This window comes from Rhamphochromis sp. 'chilingali' (genome assembly GCF_963969265.1).
Source record: "Rhamphochromis sp. 'chilingali' genome assembly, chromosome: 22".
NCBI lineage: Eukaryota > Metazoa > Chordata > Actinopteri > Cichliformes > Cichlidae > Rhamphochromis > Rhamphochromis sp. 'chilingali'.
In genome coordinates, this window is record NC_137950.1 from 11,080,071 (window position 1) to 11,095,120 (window position 15,050).

The window sequence follows — 15,050 nt, forward strand, 5'->3', positions numbered from 1 at the left end:
AGAGAGAAGACAAGCTAATGAGTGACAATGATAATCCTGCCAGATCTCATCCAGCTGCCGTGCTTCCTATGTATTACTAATGTGAAATGACAGGCATTTTGTTGATGAGGTGAGCTAGTTTGGCAACTGAGGCGGGTCAAGGAGGTTTTGCAATCCAACTAAAGGAGGATGTGCAAGCAGCCTGCACTCTGGAGACGAGGTTGTACATGACAACTTGACAGTGCCTTCTGTGCTGCAGTGTTTTCAGTCAGCTTCCTTGAGAATTTTGCAGTACTGAGAACTACCTGATTAATATGCTAGGACACTTAACATGCACCTGGCTGAGAAATCATCCATGAGAAAGAGGCTGTTCTGACACAGAGGAGTTCGAATGATCGTGACTACACATACAAAGAACTTACCTAAGCGTCTCCCGAGCAGTGTAGCCAGAACCGATGAGGATGGACTCATCAAAAAGTTTGTCCATACATGGGATAAACTCTGAAACACAATGAAGTAGATATTGTGAATTCAGAGCTGATAGTTGCACCTGAAACAGCAGCTGATGGGTGACAGAATTAAATAAAAGCAGTAAAAGAATATATTAAGAGGGTGTTACTGGAAATGCTTTTATTTGTGATTAATACACGAAAAAAAAACTACATGCCATTTGGTTTATTTAATATTATAAATTTAGCACTGTGCCTGACACTGCTTTGTCAGCAGGAGGTTAACAGCAAACACCTAACAGCGTTGGTAAATCTGTCACAGAAAATAAGCCAAAATCAGTAAAAGTGGTTTGACCTGCAGCAGAAGAAGTAACTTGCAGTAAAATGCAGAAAATCATCCAAAATGTGTCGTGCTATGTCAAGGCTTCACTGATGGATGGTTGTGCTTTCATTCCATTTCATCTACAGTCTCACTTTTAACCTCTCAGTCACCAATTCAAAATGAGGTTCTATAGCTACATTTTGACAGCTAATAAAAATTTTATTTTGGAAAGAGTGAAATGTGTAAGCTCAAATATGCTTTGGAAAGGATCCAGGCTGCTGGTGTTTTTGACTAGAACAAACACATTAAGTAACACTTAGCATTAACATTTTAGAAAAAGGCAAAACATGTCTAGTGCCAAAAAAAAAGAAAAAAAAAAGAAAAAAGACTTTAAGACTGTAAAAAATATTTTCGAGACATCAAATCATTCTTTGTTAGGATGGATTACACAGAATGTGTTTGTGTCCATATACGTACGGCTACGCAGGTCAGTTGTGAGGATGTGCTTGGCTGCAATCAGCAGTTCTTTGCGGAGATGAGCGGTCTCAGAGGGGCAATTGGTCAGCAACTGCAGCATACCCTTTACCATCTGTTGAGAGTACTTTGCTACCAAGTCCTAATATGGTAGACAAACACATACAGTATGATTAATGATTAGGATTATTTTAAAATGGATTATTCTGAGGGCAGTCACACACCAAAAAAAAAACAAAAACAAAACAAAAAAAGAAGGCAGTAATAATACAAAGAAAATCTTTTTCAAGCTCTTTCTTTGCAATGCGGGGACACACACACACACACACACACACACACACACACACACACACACACACACACACACACACACACACACACACACACACACACAATATAATTCCTGTAAGTGGGTTCTAATTTCTGTCAGTGTTTTTGAAATCAGTACAAGTTGTCTCAGAATGTTTACACACAGTGAATAAAGCAGGTGGTAAATTCAGAGAAGCTATTTGTGCTATTATTATTTATTATTATTATTATTATTTTGGTTCAAGAAACTAAAGCAAGTGTAACTCAGTTTTAGCTTCGTTTTTCCATTGTCTTCCAATTACTAAACAGAAAATAGTACACCTTTTCCTGCCAATCACAACAGCTATGTGCAGAAACAAAATTCAAACACGTGCAAATGATTCACAACATCATGACACATACAAAGATGCATCTGAAATTACATTTATGTTACTTCACTCAGCAGGATCAAATGACACTGTTTTGCAGTGTCATTAACCATCAATAAGAAGTACCTGGTAGATTCGAATGATGTAGGCCAGGAATGACAGTGTCTTGATCTGGGCAGCAATGAAGTCTGCATACAGCTCCTTGTTATAAAGCTTGTGTTGTCTAAAAAAAAGAAACAAAAAAGTCATTTAGTCCCATCAAAACACTGATGACAGTGTTAATGATGATGTATGCCTGCAGTAATTACAGAGGTTAAAATCGTGGGAGTCAATTCTACAAGGGTGACTTATTTGCTTGCGTCATAGCAGAAACTGTTTCTCTGTATCTGCTAGAGACTGCTCAGGTATTTTGTGTTAAATTAATTCTGCTCCATTTCCCTTCTGTTCAGAATGCTTAACAAAACCCTCTCCCCACCCAGAAAGGTCTCGTATCTTACTAAAACAATTTTTTTAAAACAATTTTACCTTCCCCAAGTAGGTTTTAGCAAGCAAGCAAAGAGCCAAGCAACACTGTCAGCTAACTTGGCATTAGCAAAAAAAAAAAAAAGAAAGAAAAAAAAAAGGAGGAAAATGAAATCAGTTCCTCAAACCCATTTCAAAGGCTGTAAATTGGAAATAAAAGTTATTACTCAAACTCGTATCTGAGATACACTCCCACGGCTCACATAGATGCTTTTAGCCGGATATACTTTACCTGGCCTGGGGAGACACTTGAAGCATGATGGTGTTCATGATGAGAGGCACAAATTCTGACACCACATTGTGAATGTTTAGTTTGTACAGCTGAGGAGACAGAGCAAACATACAACCTGAGTTACTACACAAAAAAAACCCTCCAACATTTTGATATACACATTGTAATGTATATACCAAAAATACATTGCTGTTATTTAGTGTTTCCTTTGCATTTAGATTACAAGTTTTAAACATAATATATTATAAAATGTTTTATAAGCAAGAAAACGTCCCATTTTGAAGCAACCTTCATTCTTTTTTTCTCATTCTGGAACAACATTGCCTTATTTTCCTGTGTGAACAGATGTGTATATTACAAAAGTTCAAGAGTATTACACTCACTTGATACATCAGCACCACTATGATAGGCAGCTCTGCTAGCACCTTGAGAGACAAAGAACCCCGCGGGATGATGGTGTGCTTGAGGCAGAAAGAAAAGGACAAATGTGAGTCCTGAGTGACACAAAAGCTGGACATAAAAACTGTTTCCAGGAAATGCAATACTGCTGCATAAAGAGGAGGTAAATAGCTCAGTGGATTAATAACAACTACTGTTTGCGTTCACATTTTCTGGATTTTTGGAGTTATGCTTCCACTGTCATTTTTGTCCAATGAAGACCAGAACTCATTTTAAGGAAAAGAGTTTATGAAATTTACATTTAATAATGGACAAAGTTTCCTAGCGAGACAAAAATTATATGCAGCATCAGATTAAACTGACAAAACTGTATGGCTTATAAATGTTCAGTTTACCCGGAGCAGAGAATTCATTACTCTAATAATGCTGAAAATGTAAAACAGGTCGCTGCTTTAAAAATAAGAGCACAATGTATTATTTAATACATTTTATATCATGGTATTGTTGCAGTTGCTCTTATTGTATCAAAACAGTGCACTACTACCCTCCACTGGCTGCAGGCAGTACTGTAAAAAGTAGACAGTATTAAGTAGAAACAACAGCTAGAAAGGGGCGGTTAGCTCACTGTTCGTGTTTCACTATCTTCCCTCTCAGGTGCAGTCTTAACCAGCACTGATGTGATCATCCCCACCATTTCTGGTGAGGGAACTGTGTTCTCTGCTATCACCTGTGGATTCTCAAAATACCTCGCCTAGAAGAAAGTAGAAATAGAAGGAAATTACGACTTGATAAAGATACAGGTGGCAAGGAAGGCGAGCAGTGAGAGAAAACAATGGCAACTTAAAAGTGCTTTCACTAAAAACAGAGTCACATCAGAAACAACACTTTTACTATCACTATACCCAAAACCACCTGCTGAAAAGCCTTTACTTACAACAACTTTAGGAAGGTCTTTGTAAATCTGCTTCACAAAGTCCAAAAAGTGGTGAATCTGGGAAGAGAAGAATACAGTAAACATGTTGATCTAATACACACAAACTACTTAAATGTTCTATTTTTCATGAAAAGTTACACAAGTACTTCTGCCGCTGCTGTCTCTCATTCAAGTCTTGTTCTTCTAAACATGTTTAGTTTGCTAGTCATATTTTTATTGATCACTGTGTGTTTTAAGAGATAAAGTATTTACTGTATTTGTTAATTATGACTCATCACATCTAATGGCCATTTATAAAAAAAAAGTGTCCTTCAAGAGATCATAATATTTCTTCATTAAGGACAGCATTTATGGTAAATGGCCTGCTTTACTTAGTCCCTAAGGACCCCAAAGCGTTTTACACTACATTCAGTCATTCACCCATTCATACACACATTCACACACAGGTGATGGCAAGCTTTATTGTAGCCACAGCTGCCCTGGGGCGCACTGACAGAGGCAAGGCTGCCAGACACTGGCGCCACCGGGCCCTCTGACTAGGGCTGCTCGGTTATGGCAAAAATGATAATCACGATTATTTTCACTGAAATTGAGATCTCGATTATTTGACGATATTTATTTAACAATAACAATGTATTGAATAATGGCTTTAAAGATTGTCAAAAAATAATATAAAATAGTGTGCAAATACTGATAACAGTGCAAATGTTTGCAATATAAAAAATAAATGAAAAATGCAACTTAAAGAAGTCCAGACGCTTTTCTTTGCAAGCTCCTTTGACTACGATGACCTGGATGACTGAGAACCTTCACAGACATGAAAAATGTAAACATCTATGTTTAGTGAACTTTGTTACACGGAGCAGCGTGAGAGTAAAGCACGAGGGAGGTGCTAATAATCGGCTCAGTCATTTTTAATGATCGTTGAAAGCCCAGATCGTAATTTAGATTAAAATTCGATTAAAATAGCAGCCCTACCTCTGACCACCACCGGGTGAAGTGTCTTGCCCAAGGACACAACGACCGAGACTGTTGGAGCCGGGGCTCGAACCGGCAACCTTCCGATTACAAGACGAACTGCCAACTCTTGAGCCACGATCATTATGACCAATGATCAGGGTTTTTTTTAACTGATTATTAGTTAACTAAGAATTCAGACTGAAGACACACATAATATCAGCATCATCACTTTCTCAACTGTCATTACAATGCCCAACAAACTTTAAACACAGAACACAAAGATGCTCACCTCCTGAGAGATTGGAGGCCGGAACTGTTTGTGTAGCTCAATAATGATGCGAAGGCATATCAGCACATTTTCCTCACTTTCAATCTAGAAAAACAAAAAAACAAACAAAGGGGGAAATATAAACATAAAAAGCAGCCACCTGACTTCATGTGTGCAATGCATAATTACATATATGATAAATTACTAATTCCTACTATTCACAGTGAGTGGTAAAAATCAAACATCAAGATGCAAAATATTTACAGTAAGAATATTGACAATATAATTTTAAAGCACCTGACAGGTATAAAACCATAAAAAAGAAATCACGATGTTGTAAGAAAACAGGGGTTCATACCTCCAGGAAGCGGAACATCACAGAGAGGATGTTCTTGGTGTGGGGACGAAGGTGCTCATTTGTTGGAATGCGATGGATGATTTCCAGCACTAGCTTTCGCAATTGCTTAAAAAATTAAAATAAAATGAAATAAATAACAGGTAATCACGTTTAAATTAAGAATTCAAACTTCATTACACTCATTTCAATTCAATTCAGTTCAATTTTATTTATATAGCGTCAAATCACAACAGTTGCCTCAAGGTGCTTTATATTGTAAGGTAAATATCCTACAATAATACAACTTTGATTAAATCCAACAGTCACTAAATTCATTAGATGTGTTATAATGAATTTCATTGACTAATGTACCACAAACATTTAACAGCTCTGTAAGGGGGGGAAATCCATGCTAAACAGTAAGTTTGGGTAACTCAATCAATTCATGCAGCTTTCTCTGGTTCTGTTCATCCTTCTACACTGTTGTGCTGTCAGGTGATAAGCTTTGTTGATATTAGCTGTAGATTTTTCTGCACACTACTGAATATAACGGAAATAAGTTAAAGTAACTCAGTCACTCAATTTGTGCATTTTGCTGTTCATCCATGTAGATTGTTTTGGTGTGAATTGATTAGCTTTGGTGTTATCAGTTGTAGAGATGTCTGCATTTGAAAAACACTTGCCTTGTGGTGCTCTAAGCAAAACCTCATGACTCAATTACTGAAAAGTAGGCACAAGTCATCATCTTCAGGGTCACTGAAGGAGCGACTTTTTCTAATGTTTACATAGAACAACCAAAAGATGCAGCTAGCTAACAGTACAGCTCAGAGACCGCTATCCAATTGATGGGTCTAGTTCAGTTATCCATTGATTAACATTTCAGTAATCGTGTCCTGTTGATTTAATCAAGTGGTGCTTTATGTAGCAAAAAGATGTGATATTAGTTCTATTATAACAAAGAGAAACCAGACACCTTTACAACAGGTATGTTAAAGACTCACACCAATCTAGATAGATAACACATCTTTTTAAAGTTACCTGTGTTGGTTTTTCTTGAAGAAACTGCACCTCTCCATCCTGAAGAAATGTAAGGAAGCGAGGGATGATATGTTCTAAGAAGGTGGAGTACTGAGGTGAAGAGGTCACATTCTGAAATAGTCAAGTACAAAAAAAAAACAACAACTTTGTTACAAGCGTTTTCGTGTTTCTGCAGGCTTACATTAATACATTAGAAGTTCTCATCTGATAACCTAACATCCCATGGTAATGACCAATAGGGCTTCTGGTGTAGCCTGCATTACCAAGCTAATAGACAATATTACCTATACCAATGTTTACAGTACAAATATGAAGGCAAGTCAATTTTAAATAACAAAACTGTGTTATAGACAGTTATTTGGAGATTTCCTTTTTCAAAGTTTGTTTACCTACATGCATCCAAAACCAACTCAGATATAACTTCTCATTACTAATGGTGCCACAAATAGATTACAAGTATAAATCCAAAAGTTTCCTGTATCAAAGCATTTTCATCTCTGCAAATATTCTCAACATTTATAATACCAACATTTTTAAGGTTAGGATTCCAGTTACCACTCAAAATCTCACACAATTACATTTTAGTAAGATCCATAAAAACTACCAAAAATCCACCATAATCTATCTTTAGAGACAAAGAAAATGAATCTACTCCATCACAGATTGGAAACATTCATCAAACTCACCTCAAAGTTCTCGCTGACCTCCTGCATCATCTTCAGTTTAGTTTCATCAGCTGGAAGTTGAAGGACAAGAGTGTCACCATTAATCAAACTTGCTAATGATACAGTTCCAGGTGTCATTGTTATCTCCATGTGCTCAGCAGGGGCTCTCAGATCTTATCAGTTTTACTTTCAGCGTCCAGGCTAATCAAAAGGTACATCAAGAATCACACAGACACACACGCACACACTCACAAGCACTCTCCCACACATACGTACCTTTGACTGGACTAAAGCATATCGCTCTCATCACATCGCTCATGCTAAGCACAGGGACCTCATCTGAGCAATTTTGGACACACCAAACAGGAGTAACGAGCTGCATCTAATAACTAATGTGCATAAGAAATGTGCCTTTCTCACATTAACTATTCCCTTGCCCATCAAAAAATATGTACATTTATTATTTCATATACTAATTGCAAAATTCTGGGTGGACCCTGAAGTTTAAAGTAACAATTTCGCCAACAGCCACTGCTACTGATATTTCAGGGTTTTGTTGTTAATGTCATCTATCTCGCTCTTTATAAACAAGGAATCAAGGAAATCTGCACCGTATAAGATAACTGAATCTTTTAAAGTTGCTCAGCTCATCACATTACCTATGAACATTTAGCTTGTGCAAAATTGATTACCGTTAACTATTGTCATTGGCAAATGTCACTCCCTTTTTGATTAATGGCAAATATCAGTGAACAAGGCCAAAATCAACTGACATGTCCACAACACTTTTATAAAAAAAAAAAAACTAATGCACACACATCTTCCTCCTAATAACCGTTAAATATGTATGCCAAGTATCCATACTTAAATTGGATAATGCCTCTAAATCCCAACAATTTATCTGTAACTGCTGGATTACTGTTGGATAAAACCTTTTAAACCCATAAGGGCATTTAAGTGTTTAGAGGCTTAAAAATACATGCAGCTATTCAAACAATAAACCTGCATTTTGAAACAGTAATCCTCACAAAAACAAATAGATATTTTCTAAAACTAAGTAATTTTTTCCAGATTTTTCAAACATCTGACACCAAAAAATACACAGCAAGGTTTATGAACTTACGTGTGTTCGCATCTGTTAGAGCTGCCACAAATTGCAGGTACTTCTTCATAAGTGTGGTCTGGTCCACCACAGTGGGACTGGGCGCGGGTACAAAGGCCATGGTGGCAGCACGGACAGACTGGGATGCAGTCTGCACAGGTCTACGCGATCACTTTGAGCTCATGTACACTACCTGCAAGAGGAGATAAATTACTTATCTTTGCATGCAAAAAAAAAAAAAACAACAGAAGATGTATCTGATGAGCATTCAGGTAAAATTAGTTTGTAACAGGAAACCTGCTGCGTCCCACCAACAAACCGGTAACGTCCATAATAAATAACATGCCAATAAATGGGCGCAGAGTGATGACATCATTATGCATCAGCTAGCACAATTTCTGTGCACTCTAATAGCGTTTGAAAATTTAAATGAACAAACTTGGGGTTTCGGCATAAAACTGGAACCAATGTTTTGTTAAGACGCATTGCAATCTTAATGATTTACTCAATGAAACACAAATTTATACACATTTATTTTAGAGAACCAGCTGTCGAACGGCAATGCTAAGCTAGTTTCGTTAAAGAAAGAAAGCGCTCGCGCATCCCAGAACATTAAACTCCTTTAAGGAGACTATAAACAAGAGCCACAAAAAAATAAAGCACATTTGCTTCAACTAAAACCTACCCCAAAACACCAGTATCTAAGACTCCCCAAAACTGCTTATATTTATCCAAAGTTTGTAAGAGAGAGCGAATCTTTCACTTACCAAACGCCACAGACAGGAAACTGTCCCTCGCCTGTATGCGCCGTGCTCGCGCTCCCGTTTGCGCCCAACGATGTGTGATATCTCTCCGCGCAATGCATATTATAGCTTCTTTTTTAACAATGAAATATGGTATTATGATATCTGTTTAGCATTTATATGTGCATAATAGTGACAAATTCGTTATTAAGCTCTATAATAATACATTTTTTAAATGAAAAGCTGTTATCCTAGTACCCGCGGAAGAATATACAGTGTAAAACAGTAGCTATAAGACCATCATTTTCGATGGTCTTCTGGCTCCTAGGCTTCTACAGTAGAGGAAGTAGTAGGCTAAGTAACATGGTTCCTGGAGGTAATAGGCTTCCCAGTGGGGCAGACGTTTCACCTTGAATAAATATAATATAAGTGGTCTTTGTGCAAACAATATATATTCAAATATAAGCAATCATTAATAGAGGACTTAAAATAGAAGTTTGTACTGATGACTTCGTTTTAAAAAATAGGCAATTTGAAGCTTTTTTTTTTTTAGTTATATGGATACCTGCTTGCCATGCTATTCCACAATACTGATGGGAGAATACAATACAATAAATAACTACTGTAATTAATAACAGGTCGTGAGTTTGCATTTTGGAAAGCCAACACACATGTAGATGCCTTTCAAATGTTAGTAAAATAATGTTTTAAGGGATGTGTTTACACGGAGTTGAACAGATTTTGCATCAGTAGCAGTGCTGGAGGACAGTAAACGTTGTCCAGGGGGATATTGCTCTACATAGCAAAAGATCAATAGATAATATTAATAACTAATCACTAGTGTATGCGGAATTGTATTTAATTGGCCATGGGATGGAGTGATATTTAATCTGAATTAAGTTTATTGACTAATTTGTTCCATGTCTTTGCGTTGCTTTTGTTAGTTATCGTGAGCTGTTTTAACCACAAGATGGCAGCCTACTGAAGCTGTTTCTGGAGTCTATCCATGTTCTGAAATTACCAGTGCTCAAAGTAAAGTGAATGTGATGCCATCCAGGTCATTGCTGGGGGGGAATCCAGCAATGACCTGACACTGACATGAAAAATCCATCTGGCCCTTCAGTTGAACTCTCACCTGTTCACTGAAGCCTCAATAGAAATGCTCTCAATGGAAGACAGTCAAGCTCATTTGAATAATACAAACTCTGTTTTTGCCTGTATTCCCTTCACCTATTTCCCATCTTCCCAGCAAAATATATTTAAAAAACTAAAGATGCCCCCATACTTTGCCACCTTAAAAAGTTATACATTTTGCAATGAATGTTAACAGTGTTCATTGATCCTCTTGACTCTGTGAAGCGAGTCACAAGCTAAACAGTTATTCTATGAGATCAGAGCATGTAACCTTTTCATGATCATTTTTAAAACAGCCCCCGACTTTCATTTTGACCACATTAAGTTGCTGTCATGCACGCTTTTGTGGTTCACAAATGACAGTGTAGGGATAAGACTTGAGATTTCTTTCTTTTTTTCATAATGCTTGTTTTAATAGCTCTGGAAATAATGAAGTCTGGTTGAAAGATGATCATTATTTATCTTGCATAATCTACCAAGCATGTGTCCTACCCACAAGCTTTGCTAATGGGTTTTAATTCCCTCCTTCACAGCCCTCCTCCTCCTCCTCCTTCCATAGACTGGAGCCACTGGCACAAAGACTGCAGAATGAGATATCCCTCTCACTGAATGCCACATATGATGTAAGAGTTAATCTGACATATAATATGACTTTCTCATTCTCCTTTGCACTCTATGTTCCCTAAGTAATAATGATCTGCTAAAAGATGTTTGTCTCTGGCTTATTGCGCTGTCCTGTTTGTTTCATCAGTGTTTTTTTTTCTTTCTCTCCCTGATGCGGGCTTTATCCTGAGAGGGAAGAGTGGATGACACACTGGTTTCCAAAACCACTCATCTGTCCATTAGATATGTGTTTTTCTCAGTGCTCTGCAGCGACTGGTGATGCCCTTATGATGAAGCCGCATCGCATTTCCATAGAAAGAAGTGCACTTTCCTTGAGAGTGGTTCTGAATCATCAACAATACCCAAAAATCTATTCATGCATCTGAAGCGCCCGTGGACATTCACTCTTTTTTTTTTTTTTTAAATCACTCCTGAGGTCTGTATGAATAAGACACATGTTCTCTGTGACACAGGCAAACACTCACAGCAGAATCTCCTCCATGGTGAATATGCTTGTTAATGAAAATCATAATTTTGTAACAGCACTGACGTCCCAAGTTTGTTGGCCATTGCCGGTAGGTGAGTTATGTCTTTATCCTATAGTAAACACAAAGTAGATAGTGAGAGTCAGCGTTAAAGCGTTTGTGTTTAATCAAGACGTGTGCACGAGCACAAGCAACTGAACCCCATGGGCAAACTAACAGCGTTGATGGTCAGTCCCTGCTGTCCATTACTGCTTAAATCATCAAACAGATTTGCAGTAATATTCTCTGAAGGTTTTGGGGCCATCGTCCTGCTGAGCTTTGCACTGACATGAACTAAAACTACGAAAGGTGCCAAGTATCAAACTTTAATTGCTTTAATAATATTAAACCAGTGAGTTCTAACTTTTATGGCCTATGAACCCTTATAAAAAGAAGCTGTGTCTGGACTGGTTGAAACCTCCGTGACACAGTTCAAATTTCCCAGGTGTTAGATGTTTTATTGAAAAGAAAGAAGAGGATCAAGCCCAGTGATTTAAAAAATGTTCTAGACAAAAAACAGAACAATCCGGGTACCACACTTATTTTTTTCTCCACAGTTTTCACTTCCATGTTGATTTTTTGAACGTTAAGTTGCCTCTTGGTTGGAAACCTGACTATATCTAACCGTACTTATATACTGTATGTTGTAATGTTACCCCTAACTATACTAAAGCTTGCATGGCAATTAAAAATTGTTCCAACTAAAGTTCCAAGAGTGACAATAATTGTTGCTCTTAATGAGAATTTTTCACAAATCTGGCTGGAAGACAGCCATGAGTTCTCTGATTCATGTGCTTCCTAATGAGAGCGTGATGAGTCAGACGTGACAGCTTGCGATGCCTTCATTTTATTTAACATGAAAATAATTGTAAAATGTTTAGTCTTTTACCAACTCTGCATGTAATTATCTAAGTCTTTGATCATATCTTTGGAGAAAATCAAAATCTCCACGAGCTTCATTTCTGCTGTTTTAAATCCCAGAATTGAACAGTTTTTGCTCAGCACTGCTTCCATTTTATCATCCCCTAGTGTATAGCAGCTTTGATTGACTTTGTGGTTTGGATCATGGTTGGATGCCATCTTCAAAGCACAGTGGTAGGCCTTCCAGTCAGCACAACAGGCTTTATTGACCTTTGCAACTAGGCAGGCAACTGTTGCTAATTGTTTACCACCACATCCTGTTTCTCCACCGTTGGCTTTATTGAAGAGACTCACCTGCATTGGGAATCATTTGTTATGTTTTTTCGCAGCTGCAATTCAGTCTCTAAATTGCCTTGAGGCCACGTGTGTTGGTGCAATGTTTGAAAAATTTATGCATCCAAACTCAAATCGATTCTTCTTCTTTTTAAATTTTTTTTTATTGATTTTATTGCAGGACTTCCATAAATGTGTTCTGAAGTTATTCTATTGTTTATTATCCATATACCTCAAATTCTACCACATACAGCGCACGCTCACACATATGTCTGGGGATGGGAACCGGGTAAAAAATAAAGCATGATAACGTGTTGGAAGGCATCCGTATGAAAATAACCACGCCTTCTAATCGACCACACCTTTCAATCCTATCAATTTCCGACAACGACTTCGAGTCTTAGAGTCTTAATCAGCTCAACAAATCACCATTTAACCTTCCTCTCGTGTTAGCTTTCTGTTATCATCTCTTATGTTAGCGGGTCGGTTTTGACCCGTGAATTAAATCAGCTATAAAATATACTAAAAACAATAAGTTATCATCCAATTTGTTTCTCATCTCTTGGTTACCTTGTTAGGCTTCCTTATCCATGAAAATGTTGGTTTTAATACTTTTGGTGTGGGCCTCTGGGTCTTTTTTTGTCACTATACCCCTCGATTTCAATTAAAAAAAAAATTGTAAAATTAACCTCAAGAGAATCATATTAATAAATAAAAGGTTTCTGTGTTACCTGAGTATTACTGAGGGGTATAGGACACATCTCTTAAATAAATCTGTTTTATTGATTTTTTTCATTTTAAGATTAATAACTAAAATGACATCGATGGTGTTACGGGTCAATTTCGACCCATAGACATTTACATCAAGAAAAGACAAAAAAAGTTTTTTTTTTCAGCAGTAGACCTTTAATATAAACTGAAAAAAAGAAAAAGTCCTCTCCTCCTTTGTTTTGGTTATAGCCGTGGGTAATTGTGGGCTTTTTATCACTTCCCAATGATACAGCTTCACCTCAGTTTCCTTTGTGAAGTTCTTGTCCAAGGTCATATCTGGTAAAAAATAAAATAAAATAAAATATCACAGCTGATATTGTGATCTTGCAGTCCAGTGGTCATATGGAGGACCACACATTTTCATTGTTTCTTCTCAGGGGTGCCACTCGCAGCTTTGACTGTGAAAATCTGTACATTCCAGGCATAGTTGGTTTTTGCATCACAGGCTTCCCAGATTTTTCTGCCGTTTTTCCCTTGCTTACTGGGTATATATTGCCGGAAGGGGCATTTTCCTCAAAAAGTGGACAAGACATTCATCCACTGTCACTGGCCCTGGGATGAACATCAGTGGAAGAAGCTGCACCCATCTCTCCCAGACATCCCTGATGGGAGCAAGCTTGTCAGACCTCGGTCTGGTCTCTCTGTTGTCAAATCTGAGGACTCTTGAATCAAAATGATATCAAATGTGTGAAGTGACATCGTTGCCCAGAAAATGTTTCTGCCTGTCGATGCATCCCATAGACGATCAGTGGCCTCATTGCAGCATCTGTACACTCCAGCAAGAACAATGAAAGCATCCAGGTATTCCTCATCATGTCGCCATGGACTTTTTTTCCTTCAAGGTTTATCATAGTAATGATGATTCTTTCTAGTGACAATGGCATAAATATCTCAAAACATCTCTTGATGTCACTGACTTTGGTCAGAGCAAACCTTGTGATTCCAGGGGTCATTTTGATGACATTTGCAGCAGCTGCCCTGCCATGTACATCATGAGGTACTGAGCTCCAAAAGATCTTACCATTTTTGGACTTGAATCTTTCAGCAGGAGTAGCTTCAGCACCAGCGACCTCCACCTCTGATCAGATGTGTCTGTGTCTTCTGGATGATAGTCCACATTGTCTTCCTCCTTAGAAACCTGCCCATCTGAATCGCTATGCTGCTCTGTGTCCTCTCCTTCATTTTCACCAAAAATATGATCCAGAACTTAGCTCACTGTGAATCTTCTTCTCATTTTTTGTATGCTGCAAATTGTAAATGTGCACTCTGGAAGTCAAATGGCCACTCAAATAGTGAATTCACCTCACATGCCCGTGTTTATTTTGTTTTGTTTTTGTGCAGGTATACTGCAAAAAACATGCAAAATAAGAATCCCCTAAAGCTCATATGATTAGGAGAGGCGCTTGCTGTAAGTGTTTTAGCTGACAGTGCACTTATGATTTCAGTTTTGGCTTTAATTATTGCTTTATACTCATAATATTATACCTGGGTCGAAACCGACCCTAACAACACAAAGGTCATAATTTCAACTAGGGCATTTTTTAATTTAGTGAAAATAATTTTTTTTATTTTATTTTGTAGAAATAGAGGTTCCTGACAAAGTCAAAAAGCCTTGATACAATAAACAAATGTATGTGATTTTTTTATGCATTTGAAATTTAAAATGGGTCGGTGCCGACCCTAACACGAGAGGAGGGTTAAGCCTAGACTCGGTGACGTCAGC

At 37.6% G+C, this 15,050-nt stretch overlaps 1 protein-coding gene across 1 annotated transcript in view; it reads right to left on the reverse strand.

Moving 5' to 3' along the window:
• The window catches only part of trrap (transformation/transcription domain-associated protein), an 83,068-nt gene extending 73,887 nt beyond the window's left edge, over nt 1-9,181 (reverse strand). The window contains exons 1-13 of the mRNA XM_080872358.1: nt 9,126-9,181; nt 8,380-8,551; nt 7,278-7,327; nt 6,592-6,702; nt 5,575-5,679; nt 5,238-5,321; nt 3,989-4,045; nt 3,680-3,805; nt 3,039-3,116; nt 2,656-2,744; nt 2,028-2,124; nt 1,228-1,366; nt 402-480 (exon numbers count right to left, since the gene is read on the reverse strand). Of these exons, the coding sequence (XP_080728484.1) occupies nt 402-480; nt 1,228-1,366; nt 2,028-2,124; nt 2,656-2,744; nt 3,039-3,116; nt 3,680-3,805; nt 3,989-4,045; nt 5,238-5,321; nt 5,575-5,679; nt 6,592-6,702; nt 7,278-7,327; nt 8,380-8,479 (1,115 nt within the window). The 5' untranslated portion in view covers nt 8,480-8,551; nt 9,126-9,181. The remainder of the gene's footprint in view (nt 1-401; nt 481-1,227; nt 1,367-2,027; nt 2,125-2,655; nt 2,745-3,038; nt 3,117-3,679; nt 3,806-3,988; nt 4,046-5,237; nt 5,322-5,574; nt 5,680-6,591; nt 6,703-7,277; nt 7,328-8,379; nt 8,552-9,125) is intronic.
• Nucleotides 9,182-15,050: the final 5,869 nt, after the last annotated feature.